Source organism: Peromyscus eremicus, chromosome 19 (genome assembly GCF_949786415.1).
Source record: "Peromyscus eremicus chromosome 19, PerEre_H2_v1, whole genome shotgun sequence".
NCBI classification, from domain to species: Eukaryota; Metazoa; Chordata; class Mammalia; order Rodentia; family Cricetidae; genus Peromyscus; species Peromyscus eremicus.
Genome location: NC_081435.1, coordinates 42,030,807 through 42,049,495, shown reverse-complemented (window position 1 = coordinate 42,049,495; position 18,689 = coordinate 42,030,807). Strand labels below are relative to the sequence as shown.

Here is an 18,689-nt window from a genome sequence, read left to right as displayed (position 1 = left end):
TACTTCTCAATGTATTAACTTTTATGTGTATAAAGGGTCTTCTAATGTTATTAAGTTACTTTCTCACATTAAAAATAAAAATGTATTTATGAATCTCATATCTAACACTAATATATAAACATTATAAAATTTAAAAAATACTTCTTAAATAACAAAATTATATATTTAATACCTTGACTCAGAGAAGAAATTTTACAGTTCTTAATTCTGATCAAAGCAGAACATAAGCTACTACAGAGAAACAGCAATACTATAATTCCATAAGAATACTATATAGAAATACCATATTTGGTATTAAAAAACAAATTACGATAGAAAGTTCAAAATAACTCATCACCCTTTTACGAAAAGCAGGAAATTCAGTGGTAGAATTTGTATACAATTCCCAGTATGGTGACCCCTGAAGAAATGTCCCCAAACAGGAAATGAAAAGAACTTCTTACAATATGGAAATATTCTGTACTATTAAAATACTGTAAATAATCTTCTATTGTAACAGCATAAAGTACCCACCAACTGTTTACCAATCCAGTCGTATTCATAATCAAACATATATCCTTTGCGATCAAACAAGTCGGTAAAAAGCTTTCTTAGGTAATCATAGTCTGGCTTTTCAAAAAAATCTAGCCTTCGTACATATCGAAGATATGTTGCCATTTCTTCTAGAAAGGAAATAAAAGTTATTCTGACTACATATCTCTATAATACTCAATTAATAAAAAATTAACAAAATTCTGTTTCAATTTAAATTTTTAAATTATAGCAAAATTAAAAAGGGAGGAAGGGAGAATAGAAACAAGAAAAAAAGAAGTGAGCCATTAGTTGTTTGCGACATTAATACCAAAGGTTAAAACATTTTTTTTAATAATATCTTAATAGGTACCTTGAGTTGTACTAGAGGTTGAATTAGTGGCTCAATGATATGATTATCTTATCACAAGGCATACTTCATGTATATTTTAAAATTTACTCAAAATACTGCTGGAACTGGCTCAGGTGAGAGCATCTGCACTAGTTTGCTGTGTTTCCTTCAGCATCAGTAACATACAGTAACTTACTAACATGCGACAAAATTTCTAACCTTCACCATGAGCAGTATTTTAACCAACTGAGCTGGCAAAATAGGCAAAATCATCTCAAAGAAAAAAAAATTCTGACGCAGGAACACAATAAGAGCCTTCTTTTCATTTCAATCAAACAATTACTTGGTTAATATACAAATTTCTACACCCCATTTTTTTTTAAGTTTATACTTTTAAAAGAAAGGAAAAACAAAAATCTAATGGGTAAAGTTGTTAGCCAGTTAAAAGAGTATTCCATCACTACAGATGGAATAGTACAGTTACAATACGTTACCAATTGTAACAGTTGGTAACAGTAACCATTGGTAACAGTACGTTACCAATGCTGAAATCTCAGATGTGGAGATTTTGCTGGCCCTCTCCTCCCACTCATTCACAGTGCAACATGGTGCCCTGTGACTTTCCTCACAGAGGGACTTTCTCACTATCCCACTTGCTACCTAATCCCAATTACAGGGCTAATTATCTTGGCACCTCCATTTTCCCTGGAAAACTGCTTGTTCGTTTCATAATACAGTCACTCAATCTATCCACACCTAAAACGTCTGGAACTCTCACCAATATTGTTTAATCTTCCATTTATAAAAGTTACTTCAAGAGAGAAAACAAAGTTTACTGACAACGAATAAGGAAATATATACTATTTCAGAGCACTGACTTTATTATTATGATACCATTACACAGAAGAACCAGTGAATACAAAGTGATACAAGACCTCTATCCTGAACAAAGTCAGTCTTCTTTACACTTCATGTTGCCATGCAAACCATATCAGATATTTAGTAACTATCAACAGCTAAGCTTGGTGGTACAGGCCACTTGAGAGGTTAAAGCAGGAAGACAGCAAGGCCCAGGCCAGCCTGGGGAACAGAGCAAGGCCACTAACAGACCTGTGTAACTCAACAAGCTTCTATCTCAAACATTTTTTTTTTCCCGAGACAGGGTTTCTCTGTGTAGCTTTGGCACTTTTCCTGGAACTCACTCTGTAGCCCAGGCTGCCCTCGAACTCAGAGTTCGCCTGCCTCTGACTCCCCAGTGCTGGAATTAAAGGCATATGCCACCACCGCCTGACTTCAAACATAAATTTTTAATTAAGAAATCATTAACATTTCTTTTTTTAATAACTTATTTTTATTTTATTTGCATCAGTGTTTTGCCTGCAGGTCTTTCTGTGTGAGAGTGTCAGATCTTAGAGTTACAGACAATTGTTAGCTGCCATGTGGGTGCTGGGAATTGAACCTGGATCCTCTGAAAGAACAGTCAGTATTCTTAATCTGAGCCATCTCTCCAGCCCCTCATTAACATTTCTTAATTTAGGATTAGGAAACTTAAGTAAATTTTTGCTTTTGAGTTGCCATAAATGCTTAGAGAATTATTTTCAAAATATATATTCTTCAATATAAAATTTCCATAAAATTAGTAAAGTCGGTAAGATTTTATAGTACTCTGAAAATAAAATTAAGCAATATCTTTAACAACTTTGACCTTGAGACTCAAACAACTAACAGTACACTAAAGGACATCACTTATATTCTTCAGCATATATTTCAACTTATTAAAAATGAATCATTGCAGGAAACATGACTTAGCTGGTCTTCACATAATTAAAAGATGGAATTTTCTTCATATAATGCTATCTTGTGGAGCAAATACACAAACTGTTTCTATGCAGTAATTGTTGACAACTTTTAAATCACATTTTTTTTTTCAGAGCTGAGGACCAAACCCAGGGCCTTGCGCTTGCTAGGCAAGCACTCTACCACTGAGCTAAATCCCCAACCCCTAAATGACATTTTTAAAGTGCTCATGTTTTTCCATGTATATAAAAAAGTACGTATAAACTTAAGCAATGAAAATTAGCCTTTTTCTGTGCATAAGCTCATGTCTCAATTTATGAGATGTATCATTGTCCATTACCTGGAAAGTTTTCACACAACACTTCTATTGGTGTGGCTCGTTTCGTGTCTCCAATTTTCTGATACCTCTCTTTTAATGTATCAGCCTAAAGCAGGAAAGAGGAGCACAAGAATGTGGTGTTTTAAAAACTATTTAGTTGTAACAGAAGGCCTTAATACACATTAAGATTTTATGTACTCCAATAAAGAAACACAAAAAACAATTACCTTTAAGCCTTGCCAAGGAAGACTGCCTCTCAGGAAGTACATGAACATATGGCCTAAAGCTTCTAAATCATCTCTTCTACTCTGCTCTGAAACAGAAGAGAAATACGAAATTACACTTTCACCTACCAGTGAAAAATGAAAAAATGGAGAATAATTATTTCTATATTTATGACATTAATGTAAAATATGGAATTACTATCTATAAGTAACAAAATCATATATAAATTCTTTTTACAGATTGTCATCTTTAAAATATTGCCATAAGGTATCTTCAGTGCTACTGAAATTTATTTACCTGCTTAGATACCTACTCATTGAACTAACAGCCAACGGAAAAGAGGTTCAATGGCCAAATTGAGTTTCTCTGTATCCTATAGCTCCATCTTAAAGAGTCAGAACAGGACAAGCTACAGGTTCTGAGAAACCCCGGAGTTGAAAGTGCTTATCATTCTTTAACTGAATTTCCTAAACACATATGAGCATAAAATTTGCATCCCACATATTCTCTACTAACAATAAACAGAGTTAGTATTGTAACCAACTAATAAATAATCATGTCAGACACATATCAACATTAATAACTCCTGTACTATTATTTGTTCCCCCAAATGCTACTAAAACAACTGTTATTTTAAGGACGTTTTGTTTTGTTTTTGTAACAAAATATGTAACATATAAATGACTGACAGTAACAGACTAAGATTCTGGGAGACACATAAATATTTCAATATTGTCACTGAAAAATTGAGGTTCCTTGATTTTTAAAATAATACAAAGATGCTAACAAATGAGAAAAAATGCTTTAAATGCAGCATGCAAGCTGTGTTTCTCCAATGAGCCATCCTACTGTATATTATTCTAAATAATACGCAATACTTTCAGAAAAAAACAAATTTCCCAAAGTACTGATCTGCAGTAAGATGAAAGGTCAGGAGACCTTTGAATTTCTACCTTGTGTTCCCAAAGCACTTGCTTCAGTTTACAAATAATGCTTACACTATTACTCAGTATCTATCATTCTCCTAGACAGCATGTTATAGGAGAGCTCAAAACCCAGGAAAATGGCTCTGGATGCTTAGGGTCTCAGAGTCTTAAAAAGGAAAAGTAATATAAAGAAAATATTATTTCCAAACTCCAGAATAAAACTGAAAGCATTCTGAAAACTTTTAAAAGCTCGGAGAAACTGGCCTATTGCGGTAACTGACTCGTTGTATATGGTGGAGCAGAGATCTGTGCATTTTCCAAGTAGACAATACTGAGTACAGTCAGGTTGGTAATTCCTAAAGGGAAAAGCTTTGCTCACTGGAATACACTATAACCTTGACACCACACCTGCATAACTACCACCACAATCAAGAAGTTTCCCAGAGTCTCTAAACAGCACTGATATCAATTTCCCTTTCTACCTCCAACCTCTGGCCTCAGGATCCCACTTAACTCTGTCATTACAGATTAGATTTTTCATACAGTATGAATTGTACAGTACAGATTCATATCTGGATTCTTTCCCTCAGTATGTTGTGAAGATTTACCCATAGAGCTCCATGCATCAAGAGCTCATTGCTGTTCATGAAGACAACCACAATAAATCCTCCTATTCACCTAAGTAGGCTTCAGTTTGCAGTTATTGTGGGAGGGAGAATATCATGAACATTCTGAGTCTTTGTGCGACCACTCATTTTCCTCCATCTTGAATAAATACTTAGGAGTCCATCACTTCATCACATGGCAGTACGTACACAGCTTCCTAAGACACCTTTAAAGTACCTTGTGGAGAGGCTGTGCTATTTCAGATCTCCACCAGCAATATGGGACTGCCAGTTATTTAGAAATTTAACACTGTCAATCTTTTACATTTATTTTACCCAGGACAATAGCTATGACATTTACCGGTGATTAACAGTATCTTATTGATGACTAATGCTCTTGAACTTCAAATGTTACTACTGCAAATCATTCGTGAACTGTGTATGTTTTGTATTTTCATGAAGTCCAATTTATTGCTAATTTTCCTCTTACTATTCCTACTGGCTTATGTTCAATTAAAAAAACTCTGAGACCACAGATTTCTATTTTTATAACTACAGATTTTACAGTTTGGTTCTTATATTTAAACCTACTATACATTTGAAGTAAGTTTATTTTTACTTTAGGTATAGAGTGAAATAACAGATCCACTTTTGTCAATAATGATAATCTGGCTATACAATTTTTGACAAGACTTTCCCTGCCCCCAAAACTGTTTTTGCATTATTTTCAAAACTCAGCTGACCATATATGTTCATATTCTGGACTCTATATTCTGACTACTTATCTGTCTTCATATTAAACTACCCAAAATAAGTTTGTCGGGGCATGGGGGCTGATATATAAAAAGAAGTCAGTGACCAGAAAACAAAAATTTAACACAAAAAAACTAAAAGGTTGATTATTTGAAAGCGTCAATAAAATCATTAATCCTCTTACTAGACTAAAGCAGCACAAATTAGCAGTGACAGGAGCAACAGAAGGGGCATTAGAACACATCTTAAAGACCATGAAAGAATTGATTTTTAAAAATTAGTAACCAACACTGTGCCAACTCAGCAACTGAGGTGAACTAGACAAAAAGATTTACTGATTATCAAACTGCTTCAAGAATATGTGAATAGCTCTAAAACAATGAAAGACATTTAATTTAAATTTTAAAGTCTAACTGGGGAGATGGCTCAGTGGATAAAACACTTGCCACACAAGCATAAAGGCCAGAGTTCAGGTCCTCAGAACCCACACAACGCTGGATGTCCTAACATGCATTTGTAATCTCAGCTCACCCACAGTGAGATAGAAGGAACAAAGAGAAGAATTCTCAAAGTTCCCAGGCCAACTCAGTTGACATATGTAAGAGTGAACAACTAGAAACCCTGTCTCAAGCACGATGGAAGCCAAGCTTGTACTCTGATCTTTACATACACGTGCTACCACACATGTGCTGTTGCATAGCCATTGCCTCTAAACTGAAACATTCTATGGGAGGAGAAGGGGACTTCAGGAGACTCAAGATAAGCAAACTTCTTATGTCTGGGAAGCTGATGTTTGCAAGACTCATTAGAGCCCCTCTAGGTTACAGAAGCATGAAACAACTGTTGGAGAAGATGATGACAGCTATCTCACCAAGAGGTTTCTAAGACCCGTTGAGCCACCTGGAAGCTATACAGAAAGCTTCAGCGAAACTTTCATGCGTCATCATCTGTGCTGGGGTGGGCATTTTGGTGATGAGGCTGCTTTTGAGTCATCTTGCTTCTGAAAGGAATTCCTCACCCATACTCCTGTTAGTAACCTCAATAAAAACTCACTGGTTCACCGAATTGAACTCCAGTGCAACTGTTAACTTTGGTCTGTTGTAAGTTTGCTTTCTGAGATGAGCAGACATATGTGAGCATTTAATCTCCCCAGAAAAAGTCTCTCACATAATCTGGGCCCATATACACACACACACACATGCATAAATGCAAATGCACATAAACATTTTAATACAACTTAAAGCCTTACCTAAAAATAAAGAATAACTGATAAATTCTACTAAAGGCCAAGAAGTCAACAAAAACTCTTAGAAATAAGAGTTCTCAACTCATCAGATTATCCTATTTCAAACAAAATCACTGCAAGCTACAAAAACTATAGGAAATATCTCATAAGCAAGCACAAAATCCTTAAGAAGGTAATGTTCCCTGAATAAGTAATCTTTACCCTTAGAATATAAGGTTAATTTAACTTCCAAAGGTGAATCTAGGGGGACTGGGGAAGAATCTATGGGGACTCAGTGGGTAAGAGTACTTGCTCTGTCTGTAAGCATGATGCCCTGAGTGTGAATTCCCAGCAACCACATAAACCAGAAATGGCTGCCACTGCCTCCAACCCCAGGACTTGGAGGCAGAAACAAGCAGTTCCCAAGAATGTCCAGTTCCATGAGAGACTGTCATGAGGCAATAAATGAAAGCCCTGATGACCTGCTCTGGACTCCACATGTGCTGCATACTGCACACTCACACGCATATAACCCCACCCACACACACACACACACACACACACACACACACACTAGTAATTAAAATTTAAAAGACATGAATTTTACGATCATCTCAGAGACAAAAAGCATCTGAGAAAATCTAGCATGCATTCATCATAAAAATTCTCACCAAGGGCTGGGAGAATGTCTCAGTGACTGTGCGTTTCTTAGCTTGCACAAGATCCTCAACTTGATCCTCGGCACCACAAAACACATTGTTTTAAATATGAGTTTTTATTTAAAACTTATGCATTCAAAATAAGTTATAGAAATTTCTTTATCCTAACAAAAGACAACTATGAAAAACCTGTAACATTCTTTTTTCTTAGTCTTTTCGTTCATTTTATTTTATGTAGTACTTGAGTATTATACCCAGGGCCTCGGGGATACTAGACAAGCACTCTACCAACGAGCTAAACTCCCAGCTCTCTTTTCCATTTTTTTCTCCCGTTGCTTGTTTTTACTTGATATCAGTTCTCATGAACTTTTCCAAAAGGGCCTTGAATTTACACTTATTAGCCTTGACTTTGCGATCTTACTGCCTCCAATAGACTTGGCCTAAGATAAATTTTAAATTATAGAAACATAGCCTAGGGTCAGGACCAAAAATAAAAATATCTATTACTTTATTTCTATTCAGTATCATATGGAAAATTCTTTTTTTTTCTTTCTTTTTTTTTTTTTTGCAGGGGGGGGTTATTGAGGCAGGGTTTCTCTGTGTAACAGCTCTGACTGTCCTAGAACTCTCTTTGTACACCAGGCTGGCCTTGAACTCACAGAGAGTTCTCTGCCTCTGCCTTCCAAGTGCTAGGATTAAAGGAATGAGCCACCACACCCAATGGAAAATTCTTGATAGTACAAAAAAGCAAGAAAAACATCATTTAATTATTGAAATGGAACAATCCTGGCGACTCTAACACCCACGTAAAGGAGTGAGAGAAGGCACTCCACAAAGATGGCCTCTGACCTCCATTTGAGTACCATGGCGTGTGCAACCCCACACACATGTGCACACATAAAATATTAAGTATAAAAGCAAAATTTCTTAAAGATATCCAGATTGGAAAAAGAAATGCTATTTTTTCTTTATAGGCAATATAAATATTCAATGTAGAAAATTCTAAGTAATCTGCAAAATATTCAAACTAGTGAGTTTATCAAGGTTTCAGGATACAAGACCAATATATAAGTCAAACAGATTTCTATACCAGCAATAAGCAATCAGAAACTAAATTTAAAAACTAGTATCTTTATACAACAGTATCAAAACCCAGAAAATTTACAATACAAGTTTACCAATATAAAAATTTACCAGAGTGAATGAGTGAGTGAGTGAGTGTGTGTGTTTGTGTGTAAAATAGCATATGCTTACAAAGACTTGAAAGAACTCCCTTAAGTTGTCCTCTAGCCTTCTAAATGTACCCCAACACCACCCACCCACACTATAATATATATATATATATATATATATATATATATATATATATATATATATATATATATATATATAATTTTAGCCTTACAATAGGATTCCTTGTTAAAGAGAGAAATAGCACAAAAAGCCATTTCTATTCTATCAGAATGGTAGTTAAGGAAAAAAGATCATACAGTGACCTCACCTGTATCACTCCATCAAAGGACAGTATTAGATTCATAATCTACCAGGCATTATAAATTCAAGCCATAAACAGAAGCTAGTAAAGTAAGCCGACTACTAAAACTCAATCCAAACACATTCTACCATCATAATTGCCTTCTTTGTGTTCTCTTACCAAGTGACACCTAGAAATAAATGTCACCAAGTGGGAAGTAATAGAAGTCACAAGAAAGCTTTCTCTTTGAAATAGAGTAACTAAGGAACACCCTTCAAGTTTGCTAGAGTTCTGTTACATGAAAAAGATCTCACACAGGTTATCAGGCTCTTATTAAGACCTGCTCACATTTTTTCTAAAGCATTTAACTGAAAAGCCTTGTTTGAAAATGGGTATTTCCCTCAAAGCTTTGATTTATTATGTAACTTTCTAAAAATTAGAAATGGAGATTTAAATACAGTTAAAATTTCTTTTAAATAAATTCAAAGCAATTTAACTTATATAATTAATTTAGACTTTTATCAGTAAAAATATATGCATTACATAAACAACACATTTTAGGAATCCCAGCTATATCAGATGGTTTTAAGTTCTAACTTCACTGAAAGTAGAAACTATTCTCTCAGTCTGGAATGCAGGCTCAGGTTAAATAACTTCCAGCACTTAACAGGGCAGGATTCTATCCACTGCTGTGCATTCTGTTCACTTGGGAAAGCCTAACAATGAAATCAAGGTCACTGCAGACTTCCTGCAATGCTTTTCTAGTCAAAACTCAACATTACTTTCCCAGTTAGATAGGATAGTACTATTCAATTATCTGTAGCTGTCCATATCAATTACATTTTCATTTTTACCAGAAAAACATTTTTTTCATGAACTCAAATTTATTTCTTTCAACATAGAATATGTCAAATGCCTTGTTTAGAAGCAGAAAACTTTCTATTATATATGTATATATTATAAAAGATAAACATTACTTTAATTCCTACCAAAAAACAACAAAGGCAAAAGACAAGTACCAACTGATAAGAGAAATCAAAGAATAAAATCTCTTCAAGAGAGTATAAATTACTTTTTTGTAAATATAAAAACATCTACTACATATAAGTAAAGGTTATATTTAGGAGCTGGAGAGGGGTATCAGTGTTTAAGAGAGCTTGCTGCTCTCCTAAAGGACCTGAGTTCAAGTCCCAGCACCCACACTGGACAACTTACAACTACCTGTAACTTCAGCTCCAGGACATCCAAGATTCTCTTCTGGCCCCACAGACAACTGTACTCTATGTAAATACTATTATATAAACACATATGTATACACATAATTAAAAATAAAAGTAAATCTTTCGAGATTGCTTTAGTATTTCCTTATAAAATGTTTTAGCAGTTTTCTCTACCACACAATATCTAGAAATACATTTGCCACAAAATTCACTGAACTCACACTTTTTCAAATTACATAATAAAGATGAGTTTTGGTGTTTTTCCAATGACAATATAAGGGCAGAGAATGAGAGTACATGCTTGTAATCCCAGCATTCTAAAGGCTAAGGCAGGAGAATGCCAACTTCAAATCCAGCCTGATAAACACAACTGGGTTCCAAGTCACCCTGAGCTGCAAAGTGAGTTTCACATCACAGTGGCTGCACAGAAGGACTGTCTTGACACAAAAGAAACAAAACAATTATATAGCACAGTATGCAGTAACAGCTCCCTCATCTAGACACATAACCCAACACTATCAAGAAAACCAAAACCATATTGATTTCTTTTCTGAGAAAGAACTCAACACATATAGTCACTTAATCTCTAAACAAGTTCTCTCTTAAAATTTCTCTCAATTTAGCTATAATTTAGTAAGTCTGGCTTATAAGTTAAGAGAAACAAATCAAGATAAGGGAAAAGCTAGTTGCTGCCACAAGGAACCACATTTATATATACAACATGGCAAAAGTAAAACAAAATAAAGCTGAAAGAAAAAAAACTCACAAAAAATAAAAATACAATGCATTTTCTCTAAGCTTGTCTGGTGTGTGTGTGTGTGAGGGGGAAGAATACTTAACTTTAAATTACTTCAACAAGAAAAGAAATAAAAGGGCAGAAAAGTGATCCAAGAATTAAAATAATGAGCCTCAAAGCAAGTCTTTCAAAAGCTATTCAACAGTAGACATCTAATTAAAGCTAACCTAAAACAATTCAGCATGAAAATATAAAGGAGGAAGAGGAGGAGGAGGAGGAAGCAGCAGCAGCATCAGGAGCAGAAGCAGGAGCAGAAGCAGCAGCCTCTTTCATTCAGTGACAGTGGAAATCCCTATCTGTCACACAGCTTTATGAGGATTTCACTTTGGACAGTGACATAAGTAGATATGCAAAGATATAACTAAGTCACTGTATCTATCTTCTGAGCACAAATGGCCTTATGCCATATTAAGATCAATAGCAATTATAAAAATAAAAAGCTATACAATGTGGGTTTTAAACTACTCATCTATAGTATACTAGAAATACCTTTTTTCTGATTATATCTGATACTGTTAATCTTCAAAAGGAAAAATGCTTTTGTAATGCATTGTCCAACAATCAATTCTCTCTTTTGAATTTTCATATAAATAAAGAGAGGCAAACAAATGAACGAATGAATTACTGATGCCTTAAAAGTAGTCCCTGACAGGCTGGGATGTAGTTCATCAGCTCAGCGCTTGCCTAGCAGGTGCAATGGTCTGAGTTGATTCTCTAGCACTGCAAAACCAAAGGAAAGAAAAGCCGGAAGGGAGGGAGGGAGGGAGGAAGGAAGGAAGGAAGGAAGGGAGGGAGGGAGGGAGGGAGGAGGGAGGGAGGGAGGAGGGACGGGGAAGGAAGGAAGAGGGTGGTTAAGATCCAGGGAGAGCTGGGAAGGCTTCCGTCAGACACATACAAAGTCAAAATCACAGTCGAGAGTCCCATTTGTCTCTGGTCCGCTTTCTTTTTTGTTGGCTTTTCACTCTTCAGTAAGTCATGTAACTTAAATTTAAGACATATTAAACACCCATGTCCACACACATCACATGCGTCTTATTATTTCAAATTAGGAATTCCTGTGTTCTGGCAAACAAGCACTTCCTCTATCAATATTACCCATCTACATTAGACTTGCTACATAGATAGGCCTTTGAAAAGTAAATCTTACAGCTTTTGCTGTCTGTGGATTCCTACAACAGTTAAATGCCACTTCCCCAAGCTCTGAAGGCCTTTCCTAACAATGACAAAAATTTACTTTGCCTTTTCTACAAATAGAAAGTTGCTACATTACCATTGTTCACACACACACACACACACACACACACACACACACACACACACACACACCATTGGCCCATAAGGAAGTTGTGACCTCATGTCTTATAATAAAACAGTTGTGAAACTCTGTTGGTTATTTTGAAAGAGTCTGTAACAACTCCCATGAAATGAAAATTTCTCACAGACAATGCACATGCAAATATGGGTGTAACTGGTTTTAAAAGGAGGTACCTCTACCCAATTGTGTTTTAAGGCTGTCAGGAGAGTTTGCTATTGAAAGGACTCACTAAAAATATTATCTCAATAAAGCCTGTCTTTTATCATTTTATGTCTGAAACTATGCTTAAAGGCAGCCTCACGTTTCTCACACATTTCAGATGTGTAAAGGAGAAGGTATCAGGAGCCAAGTATCAGGCAGGCTGCCAGCAACAATGCCAAATGCTACTTAATTCAGAACTGAGCAGCAGAGCAAAGACATGAAGTCTGTAACAGGTAAGTCTGAGGAAAACTGTTGGAGATGACACCAAGACCAAAAATTAGAAGTTGGACTAGACAGCTCTTAGGTTCCTGTCGACATCTTATTTTATTATATTTTAAGTCAGTGGTTCTTAACCCAATGGTGTGACCCTTCAATACAATTCTTCATATTGTGGTGACTCCTCCAACCATAATATTATTTTCATTGCTACTTCATAACTGTAATTTTGCTACTGTTAAGAATCACAATGTAAATATCTGATATGCAGGATAAGATTCTAGTATGTGGCCCCTGTGAAAAGGTTCTTCAACCCCCAGAGCAGTGGCTGCTTTAAGGTACCTGAGCAAATGAACACACAATTGGTTACATTCCTGCCTATTCCTTGTGATTAAGCTGCTAGAACAGAATCTAAAAGCAGAAAATCAAGTCTGTGCTTCCTCTGATATAAGCACAAAGCATGGTTTAAGAAAAACAAATTGCGCTGGGCGGCAGTGGCACATGCCTTTCATCCCAGCATTCGGGAGGCAGAGGCAGACAGATCTCTGTGAGTTCAAGGCCAGCCTGGTGAGATCCAGTACGGGCACCAAAACTACACAGAGAAACCCTGTCTCGAAAAACCAAAAAGAAAAAAGGAAAAACATATTGCAAATACAATGTAAAAATAATTTTTAAAAGAAAAAGGCAATTCAGTTTGAATAAATATACCATGAATAAAACCTCAACCCCTATCTTGCCTTATATGTTAAAAAAAAAAAAAAAAATTCTAGATAAGCCACAGATATCAGAAACCAAAACCATAACTCTTCTAGAAGAAACATAAAAAAAGACAGGGCTTCGTTATGCAGTGTAGATATTTGTTGACACATTCTATACCTAAGTATCTGGGCTCTATCCAACATAAATTTTATTTCAAGTTTAAAGAGAACTCTGATAAATAATTAAAATTATTATGTGCAGTAAGCTTGTTCTTGGTTTGAGTCGCTTTATTATTTAATTATTATGTGCTTCACAAAGGAGTGCCATTTAGCAATAATTCTGAAGCTATATTCTGAGTAGCCTAGCTTTCAAAACCTGAGTAATAGAGTGATGGGCAATGTCTCACTGCTAAAACAAAGGAAGATAAAAATATAGAAGGGAAATGGCTATAGATAGGGGAGTACTACTTTGTAGTACACAGACTCAAAGCTCAGAAGTGCCAGTACCACCCTGAAGCTTTACTAGCAGTGCACTAGTATCTGTGTACATATGCGCACATGTATAAGCTATTTCTCTCTGTGAAGAGGGATACATACACTTACATATTACTCAGACACCAGTGGTTAATACCAAAGAACAGCAAAAAGCATTAACCAGTGGCTAAATCTTGGTCTTGGAATTCTGTCGTCATCAGATAAAGAGACCCAGGGTATCCTATAGGCATGACTGGCTATATGCTTGGACCAGAGTAACTACAAAACCAGAAAGTGGTCAAAGAGTGCTTGAACGTGTCAGGAGGGGAGCCAGCTTTGAAGGAGCAATCAGTGGCCAAATGCGAGACACTCAGGGACTCAAAATAAACAAAGGCAGCGATATATTTATTAAATAATCCAACAAATAAAAACTTTCAGTCTGTACAGATATGAATCAATAACTGGGTAAAAGCGAAGTTTGTGATGTTAGAATATCAACTAATAAATATGTGAGAAACAGAGAGGGAATCATCAGTAGCTGCTGAATCTAGCAGGTAACAATTTATTAAAGACCCTTTCGTGGTAGCACATGCCTATAGTCCCACAATGTGAGAGGCCAAGGAAAGACGGTTTCAAGTTCAAGGGCAATCTAAGCTTTGAAGCTAGAACCTATCTCAAAAGAAATGTAAAGAGCAACATGTTTATATAATTTCAAAGATCTACCTACAATATGCTTTTTAGTTGCCAAGGGAAAATAAGCAGACAGCATCTAAGTAAGTGAATAGACCCAGTTGGAAATAATTACACCAAATGACCCTGACACAATATTAGAACAAGACTTCTATGCTTCCTCGTGAATGTGTATTAAAAATGCATACCAATATCTAATCGAGAAAAAAATAAGCGACCCAAACCAAGAACATTCTAAAATATTGCCTTCGCTCCTAAAATGTATTAAGATTAAGACTATAAAGAAAGATAAAGAAAGGAAAGGATGTAGACCTGATTTTAAAAAATAAAATAAAAAAACTAAAGCTATACAACAAATAATACATTGTTCCAATTAGATCCTGAACTGAAAAGAGAAGAAAAAAAAACATAAAAATGCTATATGTTTGATATTTTTACTCTTTATACATACAGGAAATATATTTTTAAAGTTAATAACATGTCCAAAGCATACTGCTAGGAAAAATATTCTAGACAGCATTGGAAGCCAGCTCTGCTTGCCTTTATACTCAATGCTGTTAGCATTATACCCAATTAGTCAGGTTGCTACTAACCTGGCTAGCTGTATAAGAGAGTTATAATCTGAATTCAGTTAAAATTGGGCATTACTTCATATTAAAAAGAAATATTCAAATGGATCCCCTAATTTTATCAAGGTTGAACATTTCAAGTTATCATAGGAAACATTTACCCTATACAGGATCTTATTTTTACAATATTATCAAAATACAAATGAAAGAAAACTATAGGTATGTGGTGAATAAAAATTACAGTATGAGCTGTTTTAATTTGCAAACACTGAAACACAGCAGCAAACAAACTTACACTATTGACACAGCAGAATTCAAGCTTCCCCACAACATGTTCACATACCTTTTCCTAGATGTGTGTTTATGCTCATGTATCTAGCTGTTCCTGTAAGGCTTTTGTGTTCTCTGTATGGTATATGTTTCTTTGTCTCTGGATCAATATATTCCTTTGCCAAACCAAAATCTATGATATGAATGACTTGCTGGGTTTTGTTTCCTGGTCTTCCTATTAAGAAGTTCTCGGGTTTCACGTCTCTGTATATCAAGTTCTTTGAGTGGACATACTCCATGCGAGAAATCTTAGTGGAAAAAGAGAAAAAGATTTTTTATTTTAGATTTAATGATAAAACCAAGACAGAATTTCACAGAAAAAAATAACATAAGAAAGAAAACAATTAGAAACTGTTTCAACCTTTTAAAGTTAAAAAGATGTCATTCTTCAGTTCCTTAAAGAGCATATATCCATTTAGGACTTAAAATGGATGTCCTGCTGTCACGTTCACGGGTAATTTAAAATGTCTAATGTTAGAAATGAATTTCCTAGCAGTAAGTCAGACTCAGTCACCATTTTCAGAAGATGCTAGGTTATAAAGTTAAAAAAACTTACTGATTAAAAATAAAAACCTCAAACTCAAAACTAAAGAAACATTCATAAAATTAACATTATTCTTCCTCAGTTCAACAATCAGGCAATTTTTATAATCAAAAAAACCTTAAGAATGTAATTTTACTTGTTAAAAAAAAAGCATCAAAAAATTAGCATCATTCAGTATTCTTTTTCATAATAGATTTTATTTTTCCAGGTATTAAACACTTTAAAATCTTGAAACTAGAAAAATTTGAAATCCAACTATAATAACACATATATTTATATTAATTTTTATTACTATAAAGATAACTTTTATATTAACTATTTATATTAACTATATAAATATATAGGTATATTTATATAGAGATAAACCATAAATATAGTATATTTATATTAATACTTTCAGATTCTCAAATAATGTTTAACATACAAAATAACTAAACAGCACTTTAGATCTAAGGTTCCATTTGTGGCAATCCTGGTTCACAGTGCCATGGCAGCATACAGTTACAAGAGTCGTTCTAGTCTATTTATTAACAAACTGTGGTGCACACTCCTGTGACCCATGCCTTAATTAACAATGTCTTATGAACATGTTCTAGGTCACAAAACTTCTTTTAATGCAGTTTTTAACAGCTACATATTACTTTACGACTATTCATGATTTATCCAATTCACCTGTTAGCTCCACACCACAGTGTTACTCATTATTTTACAATTCTATCTATCACTGTACATAAAACTGTAAGTGACCCAAATATTTCCAACATAAATCTGCAGAAGTAGAATTAATGACTAAGTGAATAAAAACAATTCCAAGACTTCTACAGCATACTTATATTGTCATTTATGTCAAAACTGTCTAAAAATCATCTCAAATGTTCCCTCATAGGTTCTCTGATATTTAAATACTGAAGTATACTTCTCATTACATTTTTTCTTATTAGGTCATTAAAGTCAACTTCCAAGATTAAGAACTCTTTTTCTGAGGATTTAAAGTTCTCATCTTACACAAGAAAAGTGTTAGAAAAACCTCAACCCTTGAAGTGAGCATTCTGTCCAATTAAAATATTAATTTTAACTACTAAAATGTACTTGACTCAGTAATTTTACATTCTATGCATCCTAGAAAGACAATATAAAAATCAAAAAACATTTCTATTATATGGGTCAAATGTTCCATATGACAAGGTCAAAAAACTTTAATAGAACTTTTAACTTAAATTTATGAAAGCCAAGCATGACGGTGCACACCTGTAACACCAGCATTCAGGAGAAAGAGGCAGGAGGATCAGTAGTTCAAAACCAACATACACTACATAGGGAGTTTGAAACCAACCTTTGGTTACATGAGACTGAGTCTCAAAAAAACCAAGATATAGGCCAGGTGGTGGTGGTGGTGGTGGTGGTGCACACCTTTAATCCCAGCACTCAGGAGGCAGAGGCAGGCAGATCTCTGTGAGTTCGAGGCCAGCCTGGTCTACAGAGCGAGATCCAGGACAGCCACCAAAACTACACAGAGAAACCTTGTTTCAAAAAAAAAAAAAACCAAAATATAGAGAGAGACTGAGGAATACAGTGAGAGAGAGGGAGGGAGGGAACTTGTGATCAAAAAACTAAAGTTCAAGCAACCTCCAACACCCTGCTTTACTTACCAGTTGTATAGCTATCATAAGAACTGTTTTAAGAGAAAATGTTCTATCACATAGGTCAAACAAATCTTCCAAACTAGGTCCCAGCAGTTCCAGCACCATAGCGTTGTATTTACCACAAGGGCCAAAATAGTAAACTTGAGGTATACCATCTAGGGAAAAAGAAAAGGTTATTTAATAATTTCATCATCTTAGATACTAAGCCTTTTTCCTGAAAAACCAATAAACAACATTTTAATTTTTCTAGTTACTTTAACAGTAACTTTATTTTTTTCAGAAACAAAAACAAAAAACCCCTTTTCTGATGAACCCTCCTTCTTCTCTAAACCCACTCCTTGATGTTCCATGGCAGCTCAGTACACAGGTACTGTAGCTGTGTCCCTGGAATCACATAAAAGTACATTACTATCTCTCTACAATCTATCTGCTTTGCTTTACTTAGAGAGGCTTAGACAACAGGAAGAGCCTACTTTTATTGAACTAGGTAGTCACTGCTGTCTTTACTAACTCTATGCTTGGCATCCTGCTAAGATCAACCCAAATATCAGTGTGGAAAATTCCTAAGATTTCATCCTTACAGTTAGGGTTATGTGTATGGGGAGGTATAAAACGTGTGTGTGTGTGTGTGTGTGTGTGTGTGTGCAGTCCCTATCAGCAGATCTTAAGTTAATCAAAAGGCAGAGTCTAGATAGTCTAACCTTACCTCATCTTCTTTAAAAAGCAGCTCTAGGAATCAAAGCCATTAGAATGAGTGAGAGCTTGTTTAGAGAGCCTTAAAGAAACAAGATCTGTGTTATGAAGAGATCCATATACCAGGTAGAAAGCCTCTAAGAACAGAAGGCCTCAACCCTACAGCCATTACGAACTGCAGTCTGACAAAAAAAAAAAAAAAAAAAAAAAAAAACACCACAAAAACAAAACTAGTGAGTACAGAGAGGATATTAACCTCAGGCCACAGCCAAGACTCACACCGTGATTTTAGCACTGAGACTCTCAACAGTAGAACCAGCTAGGCCATGCTGGGTTTTCTGAGCCTTGGAAACAGAGAACATTAAGCTCTGCTCCCACAAATATTGTGGGAGGCTTTTTATCTTTCCATATACAATTTAAAACAAAATCCTTTCCATTCTTTTTAATGAAGAACT

At 35.2% G+C, this 18,689-nt stretch overlaps 1 protein-coding gene across 10 annotated transcripts in view; it reads right to left on the bottom strand.

Moving 5' to 3' along the window:
- Csnk1g3 (casein kinase 1 gamma 3) overlaps positions 1 to 18,689 on the bottom strand; it is a 90,411-nt gene that overhangs the window by 26,448 nt on the left and 45,274 nt on the right. For 6 of the 10 annotated variants that reach the window (XM_059246798.1, XM_059246802.1, XM_059246805.1 and 3 more), the window contains exons 5-9: positions 17,548 to 17,696; positions 15,368 to 15,602; positions 3,206 to 3,291; positions 3,000 to 3,084; positions 514 to 662 (exon numbers count right to left, since the gene is read on the bottom strand). In XM_059246798.1, the coding sequence (XP_059102781.1) occupies positions 514 to 662; positions 3,000 to 3,084; positions 3,206 to 3,291; positions 15,368 to 15,602; positions 17,548 to 17,696 (704 nt within the window). The remainder of the gene's footprint in view (positions 1 to 513; positions 663 to 2,999; positions 3,085 to 3,205; positions 3,292 to 15,367; positions 15,603 to 17,547; positions 17,697 to 18,689) is intronic. The other 4 variants (XM_059246801.1, XM_059246803.1, XM_059246806.1 and 1 more) reach the window with 1 other exon arrangement.